This window comes from Semicossyphus pulcher, unplaced genomic scaffold, assembly GCF_022749685.1.
Source record: "Semicossyphus pulcher isolate SPU_LCO1_2020_fin unplaced genomic scaffold, fSemPul1.0.p SCAF_22, whole genome shotgun sequence".
Taxonomy (NCBI): Eukaryota; Metazoa; Chordata; class Actinopteri; order Labriformes; family Labridae; genus Semicossyphus; species Semicossyphus pulcher.
Window position 1 is genome coordinate 3,829,738 of NW_027211696.1, and position 27,818 is coordinate 3,857,555.

A 27,818-nucleotide genomic window follows, 5' to 3' on the forward strand; every position below is an offset into this window, starting at 1 on the left:
GTGAGGGAATTTGATTCAAGTCTGGTGTTTTTCTTTTATTGAAATATGAGTAAATGATATTTTTAATGATGCCGAGGAGTCATTGTGCCAGGTCTGAGCCCTTAATCCCTCTTTTAACTCCTGCATACATGTTTTTCTTTTTTTCTCTTAAACACGCGTCCATGAAGCTCTCTGCACTCAGCTGAGTATGTCCCACTGTTAGCTCATTATCTCATATTGTTAGGCCATTATCACAGCAGACAGCCTGGCAGTCATTAGCAGCCCAGCTGATAACTCAAACAGATAGGTGTAGTGAGCTGAGCAGAGGAGAGAGAAGATGGGGAGGCCCGATGAAGATAATGAGGAGGAAACAAAGAAAAGAAGCCAAAAACATGACATGAAAGATGCTACTCTTCTCTCTGCATCTTTTTAGTGAGATTGATAGGCGTTTTTTACTCACTTCTAAGCTGGATTTCAGATTTACCAGCTGTCATCAGAATCTTCAGACTTGCACATCATCTTTCTAATTAATTAAATCAACTGAGAACAAGAAGGAACAATGTAAGAACATGATCCTATACTGGATGACCATTAAAAAGCAATCGTAGTTGGTCCACAGCAGGATCGTGCATTAACATACCTTAAAACCCAAAGCAAAGACCTGCATGTGGTAGCTATCGCCAAAACCCCAAACCCTCTGATGGTGATTAGAGCCGTATTCAAAGTCGAAGGCGGGCGGTAATGACAGCATTAAATGTAGCCATAGTCATAACTCAGCAGCAGGGGTCCATCAAAGTACTAATTATATCCATAGCTCGCAGTGGTTAAGAGTGTTAAGAAACACACCAGCTGTATTGAAAAGCACCTAGCTATGGGACTTAGCAGTAGTAATAAAGCTGCTGGCAGTAACAGCCAGGCATAGCACAGCATAGCAAACCGGTTTTCAGTCTCTATTAACTTTAACCATTTAATTTATATTTTAAACATAAGGAAAGTAAGTTGCATTAATTAAATGTCCGTGTATTTTGGCATTCTGACCTGCATTTTAGAAAATCTAAAATAGTTTTTCACTTGGAGGTTGCTTCAGCCCTTCTTAAGGAAAACATTCAGCTAAAGAGACACCGGGGCCTATGCACCCAACATAAGTTAAATAATGTTAGCCATAATCAACATCATAGCTAACATTATTTAGCTGGTTAGCATGCTAACTTTTGCTTATTAGCAGTAAACACAAAAAACAGTTTGCCCTGATGGTGACGCTCCAAGGAAAGTGAATGAATCGCAGAATTATTCATGTGCTTTTATTTCATGATTCAGTGATAACACTTAAAACCAGAAAGGACAGAGGAAGGGGCGCTCTGTGGCATTTTCAATATCCAGCTAAAGAGACAATGGGTGCTATGCACCTAACTTAGAACAAGATGCTTGAGTAAGGGAACTGGTGCTAATATATTGATGCTAAAAGAGTCTACGGCGATGCTAGAAGAGCAGTATGACTGTATAGGCTACGTGGGGCTTTTAGCTTAATGCTAATGTCAGTTTTGCTAACATGCTCAAAATAAGAATGTTGATGTTTAGTAAGTTTAATAACGTTAGATAAATATGATTGTGTACATTATTTTGCTGGTTAGCATGCTAACATTTGCTTATTAGCAGTTAACACAAACAACAGTAAAAACCCAATGTGCTGCTCAAATTTAAATGTGACCTGATGGTGATTCATATTGGACTAAAGTGGTGGAGCAACCAATGACTGACGCTGCCAAAAAAGCCTCAACTAAAATCCAAATAAAGCACTCTTGGCCTACTTTTAATGAGAAAACAACACAATATGCTTTATACTTTATCATTGCTAGATTTAAACCAAATTGAAACACTGACTCAAAATTATCATTTTAGTGTCACTGGTAATGGCATCTTACATTAAACACCAGTGCCCTTGAAACTACATCGTTAATAAGAAAAAGTAGATGAGTAGAAGGTGTACAGGAAAGAGTCTGTTATTTATTGCCTGTAACCTTGAGTCACAAGCTTCACAAGGATTGTTGAAATCCTTCTCTTCACTGCACCTTGAGTTTGCCTCGTTTGTGAAGTGCCTCTGTTATTGGTCAATCACAAATCTATCATTGTGTACTTATCACAAAGCAGTTCTGCCAGAGGACTTTATTGACACCAAACCGAACAATCCCACGCTATTGAAGGCTTCAGCATTCATCTCTCTGCCGCCATTTGAGGCCACCAACCTGTGAAATTGCTTGTTGGAACCTGAAGAATAAGAATAACTATAATATTGAGTATTATCTTATTAGAGGCCCATTACATTTTTCTTAAGTTTCCCATCAGTAGCTCAGAGTTGGTCACTGTGATAGTCAGCACAGGCGGAGAATGAGGGAGGAATGAGACTGAAAAGGGGGTGAGAAAGATTTGTGGAGAGAGAGTAGAATCATGCAGAGCCTTTTAATTTAATGTCTTTCATCTTCAGCCTGAATGTCATCGCCTGTGTGTGTGTGTGTGTGTGTGTGTGTGTGTAAGAGAAGTACAAGGAGTTTTTGCTTTCGCGCAGCAGAAGTGTGTCTCTGTCGGGGAAATATTTTTCATTTTTTTGAGTGCTTTTCAGTGTTTCTGCTGCTACATGTGTGCAGCTCAAAATGCATATGAGCACCTGAATCACCACCTGCGTGTGAGCTTTCAATTTTCACGGTAATCAGCTTATGTCTGCGGAGGGTAGCAGAGCACAGGAGGTGAATAATATTTTGTGTGCGCCTGTGTGTGCGCGTGTACTTTTTAGCATCACTTTTGATGTCGGCTCATGTCTCTGTGGAGGAGCGGAGCCACGGGAGGTGAAAGCCTGCTGAGAGGCTGAAGGCGGGGACAGCAAAAGAGTCTTAGAGCTTTCTTCATCTGTTTCTCTCTCCCTCTCTCTCTCTCTCTCTCTTCTTCATCTGAATCATCACTCTGCCCGTGCAAAGGTCTGTAAGAACGACATTGAAATGAAAAGTCAAGCAGGTGAAAAGTATGAGATTGTGTCTGTGTGTACTTGTGCGAGCAATAGTTTGTGTCTTTCCAGATCAGCCTAAGCTCATACATATGTAGCACTCACACACACACACACACATTTATCTACACACAGCCTCATTTGCTCTTTCTCGTTTGTCAAATGAAAGTTGAAATCGTGCCATGGAATTAAATAGGTCAAGAAAATTAAGTCCACCTTAATCAGCCGTCTCTCCATCCGGCTAACTTCAAAGTCTGTCAAATCATTTTTCCTAATCTTTGGCAGAAGAAGCACGTTGGATTGCAGACCTGTCTCTTACTCATCCCCACACCACATATTCTGTTGTGTCATTTGAGTAAGATAGTTATGAAACAGGACTTTGGGTGGTTGCATTTAGAGCTGAAATCAGGAACCTTTACTCGCCTTCTCTTTTACTGAAATACCAATGTCGGATCCCAAAAGCAACGGTGAACATGCCGGGGCGTGTAGCCGGCGGTTAGCCATAAAATACTTCCTTTTCCGCGTGCTGCATTGTTTACAGGAAAAGAAACAGTTCTTCTTGTGATTGACTTTAATTAACGGGTCAGAAATTTCAACATCATGATGCAGATTAGTAAAAAGTAAAAATAAAGCTTTGTCAGGTCTGTCCTCAGGAGGAGAAGAAAACTACTTTTAAAATGCTCGTTTGTTGAGCGGAGGTCGGATCGAAAAATTTCGGATGCATTCGAGGAAGTCGGGAAATCTGAACAGCTTTTGTGACGCCGCGTCAGGGAATTTATCTCAAGTTGAATTTTAGAGATTGTTAGCTGTTAGCATGCAGGTGTCTGTTTATAGAGATTAATAAGAAGCTAAATCATCGTCAGATAGCCGCTGATGGGAGCCGGCAGATTTAGTTCTGCCTGCTTTTGCTCTCCACACGGACTGTTTTTCCTGCATACGCCGCAGCCTTCTGATACGTGTTTGTTATTACTCGGACTAAAAGCGGACTACAAACGGAAACCAGAACATTTGCCATCCCAGAAATCCACGTCCCTGCCTACAGATTCTACATTTCTATCTAGAATCTGTAAACAGAGATTACTGAAATACTAACTCTGTGTGTTTCACTGACACGAGTGCAAGCATGTAAGCCCAGTTTCCCTACAAACTGCATCTATATTTAACTGTTCTGTAATATTAAAACTTTACATCCAGCACCAACACAGACCAACACATTTGTATATAAATGCAGCAGACTTTGGCTGTACAGAGGAAAACAGTCTTTGTGGGGAGTTGAAGAAGCAATTCAATCCAAAGACCATTGGCTATCGTTTGGTGATGTTATAGCCTTTTTATTAATCATTATATACGGACATCTGCGTGCAAGTGCAGCCAACAATCTGCTCTTAGAAGTCGTCTGTCACCTCCAACTGCCTTTGCGCTTCTCAAGTTGCTAGTTGGACTGTGAAAAATGGCCACTTACAGAAAAGGAAGTCTTAGCTGGATTCTTTTATTGCTAACTGCTGGTGACACCGGAAGCCCTGAAAAGTTGGCCCCTGCTCTATATTGTTAATAGATGACAGCCGATTGGTTCCGAGGGCACCCATGCCCATCATGAGTTTAGGCTGAACCCAGATACAGAGAGACAAACAGGTAGGGTGTAAAATAACTGCTTTATCTAGAAGAGCTGGCAGGAGAGTAGTGAAGGGGGCTGGCTGGAGTTTGGCCTGAGGAGTGGGGGAGTAATCCGGGAGGAAGTGGCTGGCAGACGGGTTTGGTGAAGTGGCGAGGCAGGCTGGCAAACCGAGGATCCCGGAGACACAAAGAACAAGTGTAAGTCAAGGCGACAGGCAGGCAAACAAGGAAAGCAAATCAGGCAGGCAAAAGATTAAACTAGAGCTGGACATGAGGCACACAGACACACCGTGTATGGGACAACGATCCCACAGGGAGTGTCTGTCCGTGCAGGGTTGTTGTAGGAGGCGGTGATAGCTTGATGGCAGGCTGGCGTGTTGATTGCAGATCCAGGGCAGGTGTGCTGAGAGTGAAAGAGACAGAGGGCAAAAGGGTGAGGGGAAAGCCAAAACACACCAGAGGAGTGTACTGCAAAGTGAGATTAGTGGGTAAGCCGGGTCTGTTGAGCCTAAACCCAAGGTGTCATGAAGCTGGTTCTCTTTTAATGTAGCTAGATCACCATGGTAACTTATTCTGCAAAGTCCCGACCAGGTTATGTGCAGAGTCAAAATCGGCTGTAAAGCGCTGCCCTTTCATTAATAGAGTCCTGACGATGTTCTCTGTGGGTAATACAGCTCCTCAGCTGAGTGTATGTGTATAGGGAGACTTCTGGAACGTCACGTTCCACATGTAAAGACACAGAACGAAGCTGTGCCGGTAGCACTTACTGTATGCATCACATCGCAGAGCCTATGCATTCAGTTAGTGATGAATTTAACAAGAACATCCCTCCAGTCTCCCTCTTCTCGCTTCTACCTGTTTGCTTTGGGTAAAATTAACACTTATATTTCAGCAGATCATCCATAAAGTAAAAGACCGTCAAGGTCACAGCATCTAAAGACACTGGATTATGGTTTTATTTGCTGCCAAGTCCGTTTTACACGCCTGCTTTGGTTCCTGACTATGCTACTGAAATCATGTTTATTATTGTTAAAGTTAAAGAGTTGTTCTATGTGTAGCTGTTTTATTAGAAACAAACGGGATGCACTGAGATCGTTCGTGTGGTGAAATAAATACATTGATTTACATATAAACACAATAATTTCCTGCAGCGTTCCTCTCTCGCCTTATTTGCAGCAGCAGTGTTGGCTTTTATTGTAATAAATTTTCATTTCTTCTCATTTAAACAGTCTGACTGAAGCAGAAAGCTGATGATCGCTCCTTTTTTGTGCGGAAGAGGCGCCAAATGACGCGTAAAGCGGCCCTTTTTCTGTGAGCGCGCACAGAGCCTGCAGCAGAAAGCCTGGATTAACAGAGACAGTTCATAACCACCTTTGTGATACTTGTTATCTCTAACTGCTGCTCGAGGCTTTGTCGAGCCAGCTTACCCTAAGCTGGGTATGTTGAACTTGCTTCGTAGAACACCCCTCGGGCGTCACGGAGGAGGGACTGTGACAATACCTTTAACCACAGCTGATTTACCTTAGCAGCGATCCTTCTCTTAACGTGACCATACAGTAGTTTCCATGCACAGATATTGCAGGATTTTTTAAACCAGTTTTACTAAAGGTCATCTGGGTGGATGTTCTTGGGTTTCAAAAGGGTGACATTTGCATTTTAAACCTATTGTACATGCCACTTCACTTTTCAAAATCCCAGTGTTGTCCTCCTTATACTAAAAAAAAACCTCACTAAAATCTGTCTGAACAGCGTCCTCTCGCTGTCCAGCCATTATAATCTATTTAATGCAGCACTGGGAAGATCTAGATCAAAAAACACCATGCACCCTGAGCGAAATAACTAGCAGAAGCAGCAGCAGGTGTTGTAATAGGACTGTCTGCTGCCCCTGGGAATCGCCTCTCAGGCTACATACAGGCTTCCCTAACCATCTGCAGCTTGCCGAGTATCCGTTCAGCCTAAAAAGAAGACACCGCTCAGGGCTGTGTGGCAACAAATCACATCGTCCTCTGCAGTGTTTATGGGAAAAGTCATCCAATTAAGGTTTTGATTCATAGCTGACACTGTGTGAATATATCCTGATTCAAAAGGATGCAACGATTGGACTCAACGGAGGCTAAGATAATAAAGTTTCTATTACTACTCATAGATAACACTTCCATTTATTATGGAAGGCAAGTAATCAATTTCTCCGAATGTCTTTTAATATAAGTTGATAAAAATCCACATTGAAGAAAGGGCTATTTAAAAAATGTCACTTTTTCCAACCATGACTTTTGCCCGTCCCCACTTCCACCTATCTCTTTCTCAAACTGTCAGCCCCGCACTGCCTTACAACTTCAACACCAGCCATCTTTTTTAAAACAGCCTTTGTAATGAGGAACATCTTTTTGCGGGTAAGGAAAAGGAGACATCAGATGCTCTGTCAGAGATGGAAACGTGTCTGTGTGATCACTGATCCCTCTGAGTGGAGTAGCCTGCAGAAACGCTGAAACTTAAGGACCCGTCATTCTCGGGGAGAACAAACTCTGATTCTGACTAAAGTTAGAAATGTGGAAGAAGAAGCCGTGGGGAGTTGTCAGAAATATTTCTGCCATAGGAGAGTGTCTGTGTTTCTGCCCTTTACTCCATCTTTTCTCACTCTGTCTCTTATTAAAGCATCTCTCTGTTTTCTATCTAATTCCGTCTCTCTCTCCTCGCTCATTATTTTGTCTTCTTTTGTTTCCCCGCAGATTTGACACGTACCGCTTGTTCTTCTGAAATAATATAGTTGGTTGTTATCTTGAAATTAATAACAAGAAGACGAACAATATAATCTTAAATTGGTGAATGCAGATGAAAGTTGAGTCACAATTTATAGCGCCACATACAATTGGAAGCGTGCGCAAAAATATACTCACAATGGCAGTGCACTCTTTTTTTTCTCTGACACACATTGACAGACATTTAGCCTCCTATTCAATTTAAGAATAAATGAATGAATCTGCAGCTCATGTTGCTTTTATTTTGCAGTTATAATCCCAATGGTCTTAAAACCGGAAGAGGGAGAAAGTTAAAGAGCCAAGAATGATAAATGAACCCTTGAAACCCTCATTATAAACCGCTGCTGTACCTACACCACGACCAGAGATCCTGAACTAGTTAGAGTGCAAGAAAAGAACTGTGTCTGCGGCGGAGGAGCTTCAGTCGGGAGATGAGGGATGAGTCACCAGTACTTACCGAGATGTTCTTAATCATGAAGAATTCAAGACGTTAAAACAAACGTCAAACAAATTATTTTTTCAACAGGAACTTGGCTTTTGAGGTGCCACTTTCCACAAAAGAAGTGATGAGGACGACACAGGGCCTTTTATGTAAAAGTCTTACAACCTTTTTATGACCTGAATGTTTAATGTAGGGCTGTCAATCAATATTTAATCGCGATAAATCGCATGGTTGTCTATAGGTAACTCGTAATTAATCGCAAATTAATCACACATTTTTTACCTGTTGTGTTTAAATGTACCTTAAAGAGATGTTTTTAATACTCTTATCAACATGGGAATGGACAGATATGCTTCCTTTATGCAAATGTATGTTAATTATTATTGCGACATTTCCAAACAATGACACATACTGTCCAGAACATTCTACAGAATAACCTCAAAGGTACTGCATGCTCAGAAAATATGCTGAAAGCACAACATGGCGAACTGAAGCCCAACAAGCAACAGACGGGCATAATGACCTGAATGTAACATTCCTAAGTAGTAAGTCATGAGTCTGCAGTAGTAGATAAAAATACCATCATTTTAGTAAAAGTTTAATCACTTTATTTTTCACAACCTGGGGCTCCCTGCATCAGCTGTGTGCTTGGCCAGCAAGTGGTATTTAAGACACGACATACTTTACATCGACAGTGAATACAAATAACTTTTGTCCAGAGAAACATCTAGCAGAGGTTTGTTTCTGCTTGTTATCCACAACATTACCGCTGCATCGCTTCCTGATTTCACAAACTACAGGGTGGGCGGAGGGTCATAATGATAGAACGCGCATGTGTTAATCACGTCAAAATAATCAGTGCCGTTAAAGGGAATGTGCGTTAACTCGGTATTATCACGTTACATTTGACAGCCCTAGTTTATTGTGATTGAAACATGGAGTTTAAAAGTCCCACAGTTGGTGCAGGCTTGTCTTAAGCGGGGTACAAACTACAAGACACTACCCTCTTCCGACAATCGTTTGCAAAGTCCTGATTTTTTGATGGTTCTAAAGATGATCTCTCCAGATGTTCCTGTGGTGTGAGGTCTGTTAAGAGTGGTTTTACTTCCCAAGATCTGCTCAGAAGGCTGTTGTGGCCGTACCGATTTAAAATCGTAAATGTTAAACATGTTCAATATTTACGATCCATTATCCTGTTGTGTGGGGGAAACCCCGATGTCATCTGAGCAATAATGCCCATGCGCTGTACATGTTACTTTATGCTCCCAGTTTGCCAAGCCGTCTCCACCACTTCATCCATGAATTTTTCTGTAAATGTCCAAAAACTATCACCGCCAGTTCTTCCTGCCCGCCATCCGCCATGTTTGTTTACTCTAAAGTCTCGTTTGATTTGATTTCCAGTGTTGAGAGTGGGACTGTTGGTGAATGAATCTGTTAGTGTGTGGTGAGCTGTTTTGGCGTAATCGTTGCTCTCCACTCACTACAGGAGTAAAACTGTTAAATCTATGATTATCATGTGTGGGCTCTCTCACATTTTCAACATCTGTTAAGATTTTAAAAATCTTTTAGTGTGGGCCAGGCATTAACGGACCAAACATAATGACATTTTTGTTGTATTTTTGTTGTGAGATTAGATTTGTATTCGCGCTGTGAAGGGGGTAAAAATCCCATCTTGTTTACTGCCACTTTGATTTAAAAGCTCTTACTACTGATGATAACAGTGTGTTTTATTACTACTGTACACACACCATAAGCAGCTATATGTCAGAAATACTACTGTTCAGCAGGGCCCATGGAGTTGGTTACCTTGCTAGAGTGCAGGAGTCGTGTTGCCTGGCTGCTGCTTCTTCTATTTTATTTACAATATTTAAAAGATTCATTGTTTCCTGTGAATCCGCCACTTTAATGACATCTTAAGGTAAAGTGGTTGTCATGCCCCAGGCAGTAAAAGCTTTCGTTGAATCTTAATAGCCTTGCTAGGATCAGAGCACTCTTTTGGGCCATTGTTCGTTAATGAAATTATTCATTTATCAATTTTATTCGATAAGTCTACTTAAGCTTTGCACCACATTTTATGTCCCAGTCATTATGCCGCCCTGCAACATACTGTGTGACTCTCTGCTTCCTCAGTTTGACATCCACTGGAAGTTGAATGTTTCTGTTGACAGTTCAGAGATAAAATCTTATACTGCGTCTGATATAAAGACTTTGATCTCATGCTTAGTTATTGCTGAAATGAAGTTAATGAATGTATCCTGGAGATAAACACATTCAAATGCAGTCCAAACAGAAAACAGAGCGTGCTATCTCCAGAGTAAGAGAGAAGTAATTCATTAGCCTGTTTATCCACTGATACTGAAAAGTCACAGCTCAGCTGAAGCGCGCTCACCTCCAACTCCCCCTCCACAGTTTACAGTCCTTGTTGCTGACTCGCTGCAATCACCATTTCACCAAGATTTTCATCCTCACTTTCATTTCCTCGTCCGTGCATATTGCAGCATAAATAAGAAGCGCAGGTGCTTTGGCGGAGCTCATTTTTATTCGGCTCGGGTACAACTGAAAGAATTGATGCTGTCCCGAGGTTTTCGTGCACCAGCTCGTGGAACTCGATTATTCTGTGTACCTTGTAGCTTTAAACTAGCCCACAGGTCAGCCTGACAATCAATATGTGAATCAATATCCATATATGTGCTCCTTGTTTTGATTGAGTTACAGTGTTGTCTCATTTCATGCAAGTCACAACCCCAGAACACTAAAGATTTTCAATGATATCAGGCTCTTCAATACAAGGAGTGCAGCTTAGCATAATAAGCTACCTGGATGACCCTAAACACCTTAAACATGTTAATATATAATGTACATTAGGTTGGAAGTAAGTAGAATAAAGTAATATGAAACTGGGCAATCAGATTTTTTATTGAAAATAAAAACAGGAAGCGTTATCAGGACAGTTTAACCTGGTGTAAGCTGGTTTTGGTGGTCAAAAAGGCGATAGTCTCTCTATGCTAAGAGCCAATCCTACACTCAAATGAAATGTCCCAGAGTGTTCTGGTTTGGCCCAATTTAAACAAACCTATTTAGGGAGAAAGAAGGTGAGTGTAGGCAGGCAAGACTGCCGGATGGAGAAAGATAAAGGGAATAAGAGAGACAACAAGAGAATAAAGAAGGAAAGGAGATATGGAGGGAGAGTGGGTAGACAAACTTAGTGCATCTGAGTAGTTCTCTGTTTATTCTTGTCCTGTCTCTACTGGGGCTGAGAGAAGGAAATAGCTTGAGAGATGACACTGTGATGAGAGGAAGTAGGAAAATGAAATATGGAATGAAAAAGAAAGGAAAATACAGATGAGTTCTCCTCCGAGCTGACGCCACAATCTCTTCAAATGCACATTGTATTCTCAACTTATTATCAATATATGTGAGCAGCAGGAGCACCTAGCCATGAAATGCAAAAACCGATGGAATCGCATAAGATATGAAAAACAAAGTTTGTTTGTTTGTTGTCTATAGCAGCGCCTCTGTTCCCTTTCCCCTTCTGCTTCCTGTGCTCAGCGCCTTCTTTCCCTGACTTTAACTTTTCTAGTCTCTTCTCCATCTTCATGTTCAAGTCTGTCACCCATACAGTCTTACTCTTCCCTTGTCTCCTCCCACAGATTTTACCTCCATTAGCCTTTCCTCCTTTAATTTTTCTTTTATTCTTTCCTTGTTTCTTGTCAATCATCATTTTTCTCCTATAATTTTGCTCGGTTCTCTTCTCTTGTCTCCACTTTCACTTTGTTCCCCTGTCAAGTCTCCCTTCTACGTCCTTCATCAGCCTCCTCTTCACTGATCTCCTTTCTTGTTCTCTCAACTCCCCAATGCCCTTCTTTTCTTGCTCCTCACCCCCTCTTTTCTCTTGTTTTTGTAACATATTCCATCTCTCCCTTTCTTGTCTCAGAGTGAGGACCTTCCCTAAGGATTCGGCCTTACTGGGCAGGGACACTGTTCGAGCCCTGATGTACTACGCCTTGAAGGTCTGGAGTGACATTTCACCACTTAACTTCCACGAGGTGGCAGGAAGTGATGCAGACATTCAAATTGACTTCACAAAGGCGGACCACGATGATGGATATCCTTTTGATGGGCCAGGGGGCACCGTGGCGCATGCATTTTTCCCTGGAGAGAGGTTCACAGCTGGGGATACACACTTTGATGATGACGAGGCCTGGACCTTCAGATCTCCAGGTAATTAACATTCTTATCTACCTTATTAATCCACAGTGTTTGTGTTTACACAGCAGAAGGGCCTTGGCCATTGTCCAGCTATATCCTCCAACAGATGATTTAAATGTTAAGCAATAAATACTATTTAAACACTTTTAAATACATTTTTCAACCATTTGTCCATCACTTCTGTCAATGTTTCTAAAATGTATTCATTAAGCTATATTTCGCTCACTTTTTTAAAGAATTTTCCATAATGTTAAGCTTCCTCCTTCACGCATAATTTATTTTTGCCATTTATCTATTCCTTTAAGCTGACTATTTTAACCGTGTGTCTGTTACTGTAGGCTTACTATATCAACCATTTGTCTATTACTTGAAGCTAACTATTACAACCATTTGTCTATTACGTTAAGCTAACTGTTTCAACCATTACTACTTGAAGCTAACTATTTCAACCATTTGTCTATTACGTTAAGCTAACTGTTTCAAGCATTACTACTTGAAGCTAACTGTTTCAAGCATTACTACTTGAAGCTAACTGTTTCAAGCATTACTACTTGAAGCTAACTATTTCAACCATTTGTCTATTACGTTAAGCTAACAGTTTCAACCATTACTACTTGAAGCTAACTATTTCAACCATTCGTCTATTACGTTAAGCTAACTGTTTCAACCATTTGTCTATTACGTTAAGCTAACTGTTTCAAGCATTACTACTTGAAGCTAACTGTTTCAAGCATTACTACTTGAAGCTAACTGTTTCAAGCATTACTACTTGAAGCTAACTATTTCAACCATTTGTCTATTACGTTAAGCTAACAGTTTCAACCATTACTACTTGAAGCTAACTATTACAACCATTTGTCTATTACGTTAAGCTAACTGTTTCAAGCATTACTACTTGAAGCTAACTATTTAAACCGTTTATCTATTACTTTAAGCTAACTATTTCAAGTAGTAATATATTACTTTAAGCTAACTATTCCAACCATTTATCTATTACTTTAAGCAAACTGTTTCAACTGTTTGTCTATTACTTTTAGTTAACTTTCAAACATTTGTCCATTTTAGTCATATTAACCACATATTATTTACTTTAACCATTTTTCTTTTAGATGCATTTCAACTTCTTTGCATGCATGCTAACTCATTTTAATGCACCCCCAACGACAATATAATGCGTTAATATGTAACAGACAGCTAATTGCAGATTAATGGTCATTGTTTATGTATTGTATTGTTTATGTTTAGTTTATGTAGCTAGCTGAGTTTACCATGTTACAAGTAACCCCAAGGTTTCCTCTTGTTGGGAATCAATCACCTGCTATCCTCAGGTGATACTCTGGTAGCCTCAAGCCTTTTATTGGAAACCTTTTTGTGTTTCAAATAATTGCAACATTGAGAATGCGGTGACAGGGAAATCTATTTAACGCCCTCAGTAACAGGGACATTATTTTTTCCAATAGTAAGGTTACTGCGGAATTATGTTGAAGTGCTTCGATGATTAATGCCTAAGTGGATGGACAGAAAATTAATCATCAACATAATAATCATTAAATCGCTTAAGCTCTTACATCTAAGTGCCCAGCTTGGTTCCAGTTTCGCAAATACAAGAATTTGCTACTCAACTCTTCATCATTGGTTCTGTTGAAGTAAGTATCTTTGTGTTCAGGACTATTTGGGTGTCGGTCTGACACAAATTCATCACATGCTCTCAAAGCCTGTATAGTGCCAATTTACATTATAGCTTGAAAAATCAATGCAAAGATTCATGAATATTCATCAGCGGCAGGCAAACTTTGAGAATATAATTATTTCTATGCAAAATAGAGTTTTGTTATTCTATTAATTTTGGTGAGCCGACGCTATAAGTTCATCAGATGGCTTATTAACACAGAGCAAGGGTTATTTATTATGTATCATTATTATGATAAGAATATGAATTATAATATGAATAATTATCCGTGGTGCTTTTCATTATTAAGTCTGTTATTACTGTCAGTGTTGTGTTTGGCTGCCTCCAGTGAAACGTATTCATTCAGTGTGTCTCTGCTTTGTGCTGTGTGGGGCTAATAGATTGGTTTATTCACTGTTATCCTGAATGATCTGGCCAAATGTCTTTCATCAAACAGTTTTCAAAGAGTGTGATTACCCGCTAAGGGAGATCTGCGAGTTTGAAATGACGACAGGATGGCAGCGGCTCGAAATGGAATTCAATCAGCCCTGCCAATCAAATGCAGAAAAGCTTATATTAGAAATATCTGTTATCCTTGGGCAGCTTTGGAAAACACAACACTGCTTTTGTGACCTCCCAACTCTCACTGATTCATCCTTTCACTCTGTCATGCATTCACTCACTCGCCGCAGAGATCATCATTCACTCGCCTCCTCTTCGCACTCCTGCTGAACCGTCTGTGTGCTTGTTATCTTATGTATGATTGTGGATTCCAGAGCCTTTGCTGAGTCTGTGTTCACTCTGGTGCAAAAGGAAATTACTGGTGGCACAACAGGAGCATTTTTCAAAACGTGACCAGATAGTCACGTTCCGATAAGAACCTCATCATCCTGAATTCTCCCAACTGTCCTCTACTTTTTTTTTTTTTTAAAAGAGAGGGAGGATGGAAGAGAGGGAGGTGACAAGCAAGAAAGGGCATGGGAGCATTACAGGTCCACTCATCCGAACGAAATGAGCGGATGGAGTGATCAAGACGCTCTGAATGCATCGTCAGGCAGGGGCTGTCTCAGTGCGGTCACACGAATGACAGCATAAATCATTCACTCCCCTTTTCTTTTCCTTTTCTCTGACTTGCTTTCTTTGGTCTTCCTCTCTGTGGATGACTGAACTTAAAATGACCTTTTTCTCTCCTGTGCTCACTACCTCTGATCATCCCTTCTTTTTGAAAGATGGGTGGACAGCAGAGGAGAGGGGGAGAGGTGCATGAGAGATGTTCGGCTGAAAAGTTTAAACACCAATTACAAATGACAGGTAAAGGATGCTGTTAGAGTATGACACAACAATACCAGCTCAAGGTCAGCTTACCAGTCGAAGCTGTGACTGAATGAGGGAGATTTGATGTCTGATAAAGCAGCATGATGGTTTGCTACAGGAGTGTCGTGATGGTGTAATCCAGAGTGAGTTCATTTAACACCAATCTAAAATAGCATTGACATTTGGGGGGCGAAGGGAGGCACGGTCAGTGATGTCCTCGGCAACAGCCCCAGGTTATCCCCACTCTCTCTCTCCCCTATATTTCCCTGCATGTGGGTCATTGAAATGATGGGTTATTTGTTGTATCACACAGTAAAATCCACATCATTTTAAGAATCTTTTATTATCAGCGCTCTTAAGTGGATTCCAGATGGAGTCAGGTAGAAGAAGTGTACAAATGATGACATAAGGTTGTCCAATATGTTGTATCAAACGCAGATAGGGACCCACAGTACAGAGACAAGTCTCCAAACAAGGGTAAGGTTGAACAGTTAATTATAACAAATTCTTATCTTGAGTGGTGATTATTGCTTGTCCAAATGAGGAGGTCCTTGGCAGTGAGAGCGGGGTTGTGGGGGTAATAGTTTCCAGAATATCCAGTCAGGGGCTGGCAGAGGTTGTAGTCGTGGAGCTGGGCCCAGGAGGTACAGAGATCTAAACACAAAGAGAAACAGGGGCAAGAAGGTGCAGCAATACTTCAAAAATTCCTTGAAAAAGAGCCTGAACTGTGTACCACCACAGGGTAAACAGACCATCTGGCGAGGAGTGGGAGACTGCAAGATAAAAGCCTGGCTCAGAGTGTGTAGGTGGCTTGATTGTAGATGTGTAGCAGGTGTGCAGACTTGATTGACAGACAGGTGTGTGAATCCATGCCCAGCTCCTGATGAACACTCGCACACAAACACTGAGAGAGAGAGCGAGAGAGAGAGAGAGAGAAGGGGAAACAAGAGGGAAAGGAGACGAGGATCCTCACACAATATGATTAGCCGTGTCCCAATCCAGGGGCTGCAGCCTTCGAAAGCCGTATTTGATTGAAGGTTCCTTCAGATGCGACCGACAAATGCGTCCTCCGTTTCCCAGGCCACGAAGGATCCATGGGGTGTACCCTTCATGGCCCAAAGTATCCCAAGATTTATTGTGCGCCAATTCAAACGAGATGCAGACTATTTCACGGCCAATGAATAAACATTAAAACGTTTTTGGTTTCAACTTCAATCGGATAGTTTTCTTAAACACGTTTAGAAAAACTTTTGGTTTTGAAACAAACTATCTTTATGTAATAGGTTAAGTTACGTGACATTAGTTATGCTAGCTAGTTAGCCCGCTAGCACCTGTTGCTAAGTGACAGGAGCGGCGTTTGGTGACGCGAGGGTAAGCTGGAGACGCAAACAGGAAATCCTCCATAGACCAGACCGTCTCATTTCACTTCTGCTTTAACGGTCTAAGCAGGCTGTGAATGACCCATCCTCCGCAGACGGCCTCCTTCGAAGGCTGCAGCCCCTGGATTGGGACACAGCTGATGTGTGATAAATAACCAAATACTAAAGTGTGCATGTTAGCTAACACTGACAGTTTGTGCGTCTGTCTGCTGTTTCACACAGTCAGCGTGTTTGAAACATGTCGCCACCTGAATGCAAAATTATTCAAAGTAGCAGAAGTGCTGTTCTTTTCACCATAAGGTCTTCATCAGTCACATTTTGCTCAGTCTTCTCTTATCTCTCACAGTTGGGACCAAATTGACACCATTTAATCTGAGTGAATCAGGCCCATCATCTGATTGGCCAAATGGTGTGAAATGCATGGCTCCATGTATGCAGGACTCCATCTGTTAGGTCAAACGTTTGCCTGCTGGTTGTAAATGCACGGCACGTTTCTTCTTATTCATTGCGATTCAGACAGTCCCTTGCAATGTTCAGACAGCCTCTTGCAATCCTTTTTGCTACTAAAGAACTGCACAAGGCACCTAAGCAGGGTAAGAAGTATTGTTGCCGTGCTGTAAAGTCCCCCGGAGCCAAGAGATGAAGGGGTGCCAAAGTTTGTGATATGTGTGGATGCCATTACTCCTCCTCTGATTCCAAATGAAGCCTTTTTTTCCTTCCAGGAGCAACAGAATTGCACTACTTGGCTGCTTTTACCCATTTCTAACCGCACCTCTTCCTCTCCTCACCCTCAGACATCCTAAATAGAGTCATTCCTGGATTAAAGGTAAATCCATGACAAAACCTGACATGAATGCCTCTTCCAAAGCTAGAAGCAAAACAGAAAGAGACCTTTAAGCAGGCAGCGTTTTATGAATAGGCGAGTGATTTTGCCACACTGATGCAGTAACAGTAGTCCTATACAGCGTGTGATTGTCACGGTTATGTGTTTATTATCTTGTGCAATGTACTGAAGAAACAGAGCTCAGCTACAGAGTGTGCACACTAAGCTCCAGTGCTTTATTTGATGGTGGTGCATTCGGAAAATAGTTTCCATTTCTTGGCTATTCCTAGAGGGAATTCAGGGAAACAAGTATTAAAGCAATTCCTCAGTTTTTATGAATGTAAAAAAAATCTTTGCAACTGTGTCTTTTGGTTACTTTATATGATTTTGGGCTTTTTGAGCTAATGTAATTGACCTTTCACTAAGCCCCTCCCTTGAACAGCCATTGTCCAATCCTACGTTTGCAACCGTAACTAGACTCGAGAGGCCTGTCAAGCTTTCAGAACAAGAAGAAATGCTCAAACGGTGTACATGATCTGCAAGTCTGACAGCAGATTTCCTCAAAGTTTAGAGGGGGGTGTTGTATTTTTCACATTTCCGAAGCAAAAAACTCAAGAGGAGAGACTAGGTCAAAACCTAGTATGTGGCTGACCACATCAGGTTAATGTGCGCTTTTGTGGGCAATGTGTTACGAGGACTGTCCGCATGAGGCCGATGGCAACGTCTTTGAAAGCAGGTGCGCACTGCGGACAGCCCCGCACTGCGGACAGCTCCGCCTACTCCCCGAACAAAGGATCCAGAGCCTTATAGACAGTCGCGTCAGTGGAGGTTCGATATGCTCCATGATCCGCCATTGCGATGTCGCAACTCTCTCTCTCTATGGCTCTGAAAGTACCGTCTGACTCAAGTCAGTCAGTCACACACAGACCTGTGTGTAGGGCTGAACCTGGTGGTCAGTCAAAAATTGCAGCTTAATCCATCGTAGATCAACAAAAACTCCTTCGTTTGCTCATAGGTAAGACGCTAACTAACTTGGCTAGTGTGTTAGCAAAGAAAGACAGTTGAATATTAATTATACGTTAATCCAGATCGTGTGTTTGGATCGAGCCCAGGATATGCGAGCGATATCCTGAGGCGCTTTAAACAAAATGAAAAAGTGGGATAATTTAGTTTTGCTAGCAGTGGGCTAAAACTATAATAATACTAATAATACTATAAAATATGAGATAATGAAAGTTAAAGGGAGTCATAACTAAACATTAGCTTAAAATAAAACAATATATTGACTCACCTGCTGTGCAAGAACATTATTGTTCCTGAATATGATTGTCTTTAACATGAAATGTCAACACATCTGACGCTTGCATTGGGACCGGTGAGCTTTTTATGTCCTCCATATCTCAACACTCTGCTGACAAATTATATTCTGGATGTAACTTTCAAATGCGTGTTGTCGTCCTTTCTGTCGACTTCTCTCTGATATTTGGGAACTATTTTTCCCAAAATTTGCTATTATTTCCCTCTGAACATCTCTCACTGTTATAGTTGAAAATGCCATAATATTTACATGCCGGTGCGAAAGCTTGACAGGTGTAGCAACAGTAACCAAGAGGGGCGGGACTTAGCGAAGGGTCAATTGATTGTTGGAGTTCTTTATTTGATATATATCCGAAGCTTATTTCCACCAACTGTCTCATTAAGTGTGCAGACAGTCTTACATTTCAAAAAAAAAAAATAGCTCATATTTTGCAAGACAAAAAAGATTTGAGATCTGATTAGATCTGAAATTTGATATAGCACTACGTGTCTTTGTAACTTAATTTGCCTTTTGGAGGCAAAGTGAATGCATGCCCACTTTATTAGTCTCTGTTAGACATCTAATCTCTCATCTAGCATCGAGGAGTTGTGCTTTTAATGAGATAAATTGGGACCGGAGAAAAAACATTAAATGGAATACATTGGTTTTGTTCATTAGTGAGTGCCGTGGCCTTCATAGCAGAAAACAACATATTCTGTGAATATAAAAGCTCAATATAAATCAGACGTTCCACAAATCTGAAGCTTGAAAATCGGTTCCCTTCTGTGTAACCGTCTAAACACAGACCCGGCGCCCTGTGATGCATTTTGACCTCATGTTTTAGATTAAACCTGAACCTGAAGGATCGACCTTAAAGAGTGTGTGTGTCTCTGTGTACGTTCGTGTGAGTGTGTTTCTGTTTAAGCGCCGCTGTCTGTCCCAGCTGGTGAGTCTGTGATGGGGCCAGGACCTGCGTGGATCTCTCTCCTTTGTTTTGCGCTGTCAGGTCTGTGAGCCATATGCTTCAGGACAGCAGCTCAATCTGCTCCAATTAGACCTCCCAGCAGGCGGCGGCGGCGGCGGCTGCAGGACAAGCAGAGGATGCTGTAGTGGAGCCTGAGTGTGTTTTGAAATGTGTGTATGGGGCGATGGAGGAAGAGGGGGGGCGGGTGTAGTAACAGCTGCAAAGATGTAGGTTTGGTTAATGTGTGTAGGGCAGTGAGCAAGGGAGCGGTCAGAGGGGTGTGGCCTTATTTACTGTATATGGCTGGAACATGTTTCTCTTTGTGTCATAACAGTCTTTCTATAGCCGCTTTCCCACTGGTCAAAAAACCCACTAACATCCGGCTTTTTTGCTTAGTGGGAAAGGTTACAATCGGCATTCAGAGTCAAATGACTCTGCAGTAGACCCGGATAATTATTGCCTCGGCTCCGATCGGCATCGATGGGAACACAAAACCTGTGTCTACGCGCTAATCCCCGCCCCCTCTCCGGCGCGATGCTGTGCTCTGTCGGTAACTTCTGCGACGCCTTGTCATCTCAGCTACAAATTCCGCCCGTCTCCCGCCCGAGCAGCTCTTGAACATCGTTCCAAATTTGTCCGCCCCAAGTTTGATAAACAGACTGAATGAGTAATAAATACAACAAAGACCTAACCACCGTAAAATCTTCACTGTTCACTAAACCTGTTTCGGGAGCGTTTGTGACGTCAGATGGTGACGCAGCAGAAAAGAGACCGAAAGGTGTATACTTCACTGGCAGGGGTACAACATAGCTCTTTCTAAAATACAGCTACTCACAGGTCATAACAGCTGCTGAGCTGCATTATAAAGGATATTTTTTTACGATGAATACTAACTCACTAAAATCAACCCAACAAAAGTACACACAATGTATTGCCCTACATATGTTTTTAAGTGCTCATTTAATTATTCATGGAGGCTGCAGGTTAATGGTACCCATTGTTTTCCTACAGTAAAGTGGCCTTCAACATGGGAGAACATAGAAATATGAATCAATTGAGTGAAAAAACAAATCTTTCAAGGATACTTCCACCACGATGAATCCCCTGAAGGCTGGAATTCCCATCATGTGCATTAAACAGTTTCATCTGCAAAGCAAGCACACGCTGCTATTTTTAACGGTTAAATCTTCTGAAGAAAAAAAGCTCCCTAAATGTCTTAAATCAGCTCCCTGAAGATAGCGACAGATGTGGTAGAGTTCTCTCTTCTTCTGTGGTGTTAGAGTCCGGATTATTACACCACTTCTACTCTGCAGCTGCCAGACTGACGCACTGAGGCAGAGGGAAAAGCTAATTAAACTTAAACTCTTAATTTCTTAAAGTCACACTCTGCCGGCCCCGCCTAGCTGCTGCTCTTCAACTTCCCTCGCGTGGCATTTTCTGCTCGTCTCTGAGGCTTTGTTTGGCTGATGGTTGTATCACTGCTTCTTGCTGACGTTCTGCCTGTAAGACAGAAGACGTCCACTCCTGCCTCGCTAAGCTCTGCAACCCACAGAGCTATCACATTCATGAATTGTTGTTCTTTGCAGCTTTTTCAAAAGCATTGTATTCCCTTGAGAAGGTGTGAACTTGTTCGGTCAGCCCCGGAGGTAAAAAAAATAAAGGGATGTTGGTGCTTCAGCAGCTTTGTAATCATCTCTACAAAAATGAGCCTTATCAGACAAATCCTGAGCTGAGTAATTGCTTTTGCTAATTCCCTCCCTCCTTCTCCCGGTGCATTGTTCTCAGCGGGGACCCTAAATCTGAGTCCGCCAAGGCCATCTCCTAATGTGTGCGATGATGGTGAATAGCGGAATATTAAGCACCACATTTAACCGACCAGTTCACCCCCCTGCTGTGTGACTGATGGTGCCGGCGTCCATTAGGAGCTGTGGGAGGCGGACTCTCTCAGAGATCAAATAGGTGGAGGTCTTGAAGTGCTGTTTTGGCTTTGACAGGCAGCAGATTGCTTCTGTTAATTATCGCTCGGCCCGCAATCTGCTTCTGCCAAATGATCGCCCTGACTGAAACAAAAGCATCATTAAGCAGGTGAATTTTTCATGACTTTCATTTTTCCGGTGCGTGTGCTGCTGTGGTGCGTTCTGTTAACGTGTCTGTGAGGAGGGCAGATTGGACAGTTTAATTCTAATAGAGGATCATTCATATGAACTTCTTATGAGTTAATATGACATCTCTATAGAAAAGTGTGTGTATGTAGGCAGGGTTGGGAGGGTTACTTTAAAAATGTATTCCGATACTGTTACTAATTACCTGTTAAAAAAGGTAATCAGTAACCTGATCCAAGTATCACAATTTTAAAGTAAAGTCACAGATTACTTTCACTTACTTTTGGATATAAATAAAGACAATACTTTGTTAAGTCTGCTGTTCCCACTACTTCACACTCAAACTTCAAGTAAACTGCCATAAACTTATTCCAGTCTCCGGCTTGTGTTTTTACCTGCACCATCAGTTGGTCTTACCTGTAAATGTTTCTTAAAATTAAATGTCGAGTCCTTCGATAATGACAGCACTTATAGCCGGAAGGCATAAAATGCACCGTACTGCCATGTTCCCATTTTCCCCTTTGAAGACTAAATGATGGTGAATTTTCCACCCAGTTAAAGCGTTCATTTCACCACAGGCCATGGCAACTTGGTGGTGTTGTGAGACTTGTAACGTGTGCATGATGGTGCATGGTATTATCAGACACGGTCAGACGGACGGTTTAGAAATGAGAAGCATTAGAATCAAGCATCTCTGGTATTATATCGTCTTCATTTTAAAAGTTGCAATCCTGTTTTTTTTCTGTAATAAGTTGCCTTTTTTTGACTCCCCAAGCCAGTATGTAGCAACCATAACTGCACCTTTCCTGAACCCTGCAATCAGCATTTTGGCCGTCGCCATCTTGGCTTTTTAAAGCAGAAGTGACCATATTTGAACCACAGTGTAGAGATGCTTTGTTACGTCTCTGTCCTGGTTGACATTCACGCCCCGCAGCATACCCTGCTTTATCCTCAGTTTACTGTAATCTAAATGAGACTATCTACAAAATGAACATACTGGTGTATTGAAGAAGACTTGAAAGAAGTAATTTAGGCCATTCACTCATATGGAAAGCTTTTACTGGGGTAATAAATCACCTTAGAAGCATCTCCCCCTGCTGGCCATTAGAAGGCATGCAGGTTCAAGGTCATTCCACATTGGCTTCACGTTTGAAACAAGGGCCTGGTTGTGTTGGAAATCTTGGAAATCCACTTTTTTTCTCTCCAGGATCATGTAATCCGGCTTACTTTTATCCCAGTTGTTCAAAGGAAACTGGATAGGATCAACCTTATCTATACTGACTTTTAAGGATTACCAAATCTGGATTACCAGTACTCTGAATGGGACTTCATACTACATACTTTGCCCACAGGGGGCGCCACAATCCTCACAAAACAAATGTTCCTGACTGCTTTTATATGAGTATTATATGTTTGATGGTAAGAGCTATTTTGTGAAATATTTTTGGGGATGAAATCCTTTATTTTTTTCCACAACCCTAAAGTCTACCTCATGAACTATGTCATGATAGCAGATCAGCAATTTAAGAGCAAAATATAAAAAGAATAATGTCTAAAGTATCAACGTCATTGTAAAAATGTTTTGTTTGACCAATTTAAAAGTTTTATTACATTTTTTTCCTCTAATCCAGCCAGAGTCCTCCCCTCTGCTTGGATCAGAGTAATCCTGATTCTTTGGATAAAGTTAATTAATGTAATATATAAAGTTAGTCCTTCCGGATAAAAGCCAAGATTGGATTACCTGATTTTATCCGATGACATAATCCAACCCATTTGATCCTATCGATCGCTTTAATCCGATCAGATTACCTTTGAATAAGCGGGCCCAGAGACTGTCCACCTCTTTTATATAGTCTATGTGTGATACATCCATTTATGTAGATGAAAGGATGCCAATCACATTGTTACTGTCTGGATTTTTGAAATGGGATTCGTTTTAATATGAATATTATTTATTGACATTATTGACTTTTTTTTAAAGGTGTTGAGACAGGAGAAGAATCTATGGTAAAGTGAGAGGGTATGAGAAGCAACAAAGGTCCCCTTGGAGTCAAACCGGGAACATAGCAGTTCTATGGTGTGCATTTGTACCATCAGGTCATGGAGATGATCAGCTTTCGCCTTCTTTCTTCTTTGACTAAATGTGTCTCTTTTAAGTTTTGACTCTCTGCAAATTCACTACCTTTGCACATTACATTACATGTGCATTAGTCACAGATCACTTTGAATCTAACACAACAAAGGTCTGCCAAACACAATGCTGTTAACACTACTTTAGTGAATTTTGTGAGATTTGTGGTTTCTTTCGGGTATTAAGACATTTAAAATATATCTAAAAAATGTGTATGGAACAATAAAAGTTCTGGGACCTTGGACATGTTTAAGATACAGTAATTCAAAAATGTGTCCTTAGAGAAGAATAGGGAACGTGCAGTTAAAGCCTTTAAAAGACCAGGGAACATGGCAGAGTTGTTTATATATGGGGAGAGTGATGAATTTAGACTCTCTAGGCTACATCACGTCGTTATGTGTCCGTTTTATCGAGCGTTACTGAAAGTGTAATTTAAAGTTTTGTTGTTAAACCCACCCTGTGCTGTATATCAGGTCATATATTGTCCCTGCCCTGGGTTTCACTCCGTATTTCCAGAATAATGTCTGGCTGTAACAGAGCAGACAATAATACATTATTTCAGTGCAATACAGGATAGAACACTGCCAACAATGCTGTAAAACAATACAGACAATTGCAACAGGACCAGAATCCAGAGACGGTAAACAAACCACAAAGTTCTAACAGGAAGAACAAGAGGGCAGAGCGAAAGTGCACCAAGAAAACTCGCCACCCAAAGAACCTCGATACATGTGGCATCCTCCAAAACTTTTTACCGTCTGCATCAGAGAGCTGCTGGTAACTGGTCACTGATCATGACAACAACTCCACCTTTTGTGTGATCAAAAAAGTTTGTCTGTAAATATAATCTGTCATTATTATTGTTATCGGGAGACCAATCAGTCCGGGGCTGTGCGAGGCTCAACCCCGGCACACGGGCACACTTTGTCCACATGTGTGGAGACGGCCTGGAGCCGTTAAGCATTATTATACAGACGAGCTGCTGTTGCGCACGTTTATGAAAAGTGAAGCTACGTTACAGATAGTTCATATAGTAAACACCTGTCGCGTCTGGACTTTACAATAAACTGTTCAAAGAGCTGCCCCCTCCTCTCCCTGCTCATCATCGATCTGGGCGTGTAGCTGCGATCCGTCAGTGTGCGCTCAGCTACTTCCTGAGAGCGCAGCAGAGAGTGGAGCTGCAGACAGCTTCTCTCCACAATCAGACACACGACAAGAGCAAACTGCACGGCTCTGCGAAACTTTATGGCCGTGTTTGCGCTTGAATATCATGAGTGCACTTTGCTTTGTGAATCGACCTTGAAACGGAGCAGATAGCGGGTGCTATCAGCGACCGCAATTCATTCTTAGTGAATCCCCCCCTAAATGTCTTTAGACAAAATGGGTCAACTTGTTACTCAGTGAGAATGATGTTTGTACATGATACAGCAGAACTCTCCAGTGAGGGCATGTCTGGGAGTTTATTCTTCAAATATTTATGTTTCTGTTACTGTTTGTATGAAATATGAGGCAACGCAGCCATGAGGTTGCTCTGGTCAAATTTAAGCAACTGCAGCTCGACAGACTTGCCATGTCAGCGAGTGTGCCTGATAAACGACTGGCTTTGCTCATGTACCTCCAGTGGATAAACATAGAGCTCTGTTAGCAAACAGGAGATATCAGCGCGAGCGTGTACTGTTGTGGCCTTTAAATGAGTGCTTAAACAAGCTGATAGTTGATATTGATAGTGTGGGATAAGTAAAGCAACTTGGGTTAGTTTCCTCTGTATGATTCTGATGGAATAAATAGAAAAGTAGTGATAAATAAAGCAAAACATTACAAGGACTCATATCACAATTAAAAGCTAACCTTTGACCTCTATGGTTCCTTCTATAAGGTCAGACAAGTGCTGGTAAGAGTGGTTGCATCACAGTCTCACAAAAAAAGCCTTCACTATATTTAGTCTGCACTCTTTTCACTACAAATGATGCTTACCTGGATAACCGGAGGGTCTCTGCAGACCAAGGTGATTTCATCAGCCTGTATGACGTCTTACACAATGGATACACTTTCTGTAGCGGGTCCACTGCCAGTTCAACTTTTCAAGAGAAGTGTTGTAAGATACGTGCAACATGGAGAAACGTCAGCTTTTATACACCACATAGTTGGTGTCCGTTTGTTGAACTTTTTGAGCTGTTGAGGCCAGAAAAGTTCACTTGAGTACATCATTATCAACTGATTTATAATGTGTTAAACACGGTTATTCCAGGCCCATTATTCAGTTATGATAGGATTAATTTCTCTTTAACTTTATTTTATACTGAAAGGCCAATAAACCCGAGTGGACTGGGTGGAAAGATAACTTTATTACAGTGCACATACCTCATGAAATATGTTGTCCATTTTGTTTACCAGTGTGGGATAGAGTGGATGTATTGACGGGGAGCAGAGGTCAGGGGAAGAAGCTGTTCTTGTGCCCTGCTGTTTTGGCTCCATTTGTCCGGAGAGTTTGGATGCTGTTGTGTGGAAGTGGTCAATAATTATGTCGGATGTGAGCTTCTTGGGCGTGGAGAAGCGGATGTTTCAGAGAACAAGGAGGCTGTTGGCTGTTTGTGTGGTCAGGTCTTATCCCACGCGGCCCAAACCACAGTCATGTTTTGCATAATGGTGGACAGGATGACCAGCTGCATGTTCTCAGCTGCATGAGGTGCATCCCCTGGTGACTCACATTGACCCCAGAGGCAGATTGAACCTTCTCTGAACCTGAAGCCTTCACTTTGTGTCTTGTCACTGAGTTGTGTCATGTTGTATTCATTCAGGTTGTTTGATTTTGTTTTTCTTTCTTATAATGTCATGCCATGTTGTTCTTTGTCAGGCCATTTCCTGACTGTTGGGAATTCAGTAATCACGGAATTAAGGGAACAAGAGAAGGATAAGTACACCAGCTCTTCTTCAATTCTGATTAGAACGCCCTTATGGAGATTAACACATCACTAAAATGGAATAAATAAAACATTTTTTATAGATTTTATAGATTTTATATTGAATAAAACAAGACTAGGTCAAAACCTAAAATATGGCTGACCGCATCAGGTCAATGAGCGCTGTTCTGGGCAATGTGTTAAAAGGACTGTCCTTATGAGGCCGATGACAACGTGTTTGAAAGCAGGTGCGCGCTGCAGACGTACGTGAGGACATCGAACGAGCAGCGGAGGAGCAGCCCCGCCTACTCCCTGAACAAAGTATCCAGAGCCGTAAAGACAGAGAGTCGCGTCAGTGGAGGTCCAATATGCTCCATGATCCGCCATTGCGAAGTCGCAACTCCGTCTCTCTGCGGCTGTGAAAGTGTCACTCACTCAGTCACTCACTCAGTCACATACAGACCCGTGTGTTGGGCTGACCCCGGCAGTCAGCCAAAAAATACATCTTAGTGCCAATTACTATTTTTTTGGAAGTAGCCTTGTGTAAAAACAATCATAAGCATGACATAGCTTAGCGTTATTGAGCATTTCTCACTCATTCTAAAACTACACAAATATTTAACATCACTTTATTTAAATAGAAATAAAACACAGTAATACCTTGATTGACAAAGGCCTGGCTGTTTAACATTGTTTAATGTTTGTCCATTAAAGTGATAATCTTAAAGATTTTCATGTAAATAAATGTCTGTTAAGTCACTTTCTATCGCTAGATGAGGCAACACAATGGTGATTGAGCCTATGACCCACTGATGAAAGCCTTTGCATTTGCAGAATTACAGACTGGGTGTCTGTGCGACGTAAAAAATCACAAGCGGCGCCGAGTTAGTGACGCGTTTTCCATCAGCCAGCAGTGGTTGGTCTGCCAGAGAGGGTAGGCAGAGCTAAGCGGCTGCTTTTCCGGTCTCTGCAAGTGTTGCAAGAAACAGTAATCTACTATGGCTGAACAAACAAAGAAAAGATCGATGACTACAGATATAATAAAAATAAGTGCAAATCTAAAGAAAAAGAAACAAACTCGACGCTCAGATGAAGGCAAACAGTCTAAAAAGGAAAGCGACCGTCAGTGAGGAAAAGCAAGAGTTACAACCGGAGGCAAACGTGGACGTCACACATGCAGCACTGTCTGGATATCTGGGAAGCGTGCTCCCGCAATAACCGTTTATCACCATCGATGCCGC

At 41.6% G+C, this 27,818-nt stretch overlaps 1 protein-coding gene across 1 annotated transcript in view; it reads left to right on the forward strand.

Annotated features, from left to right (window-relative positions):
• The window catches only part of LOC138602007 (matrix metalloproteinase-17-like), a 90,846-nt gene that overhangs the window by 39,442 nt on the left and 23,586 nt on the right, over positions 1–27,818 (forward strand). The window contains exon 4 of the mRNA XM_069673368.1: positions 11,724–12,010. Within this exon, the coding sequence (XP_069529469.1) occupies positions 11,724–12,010 (287 nt within the window). The remainder of the gene's footprint in view (positions 1–11,723; positions 12,011–27,818) is intronic.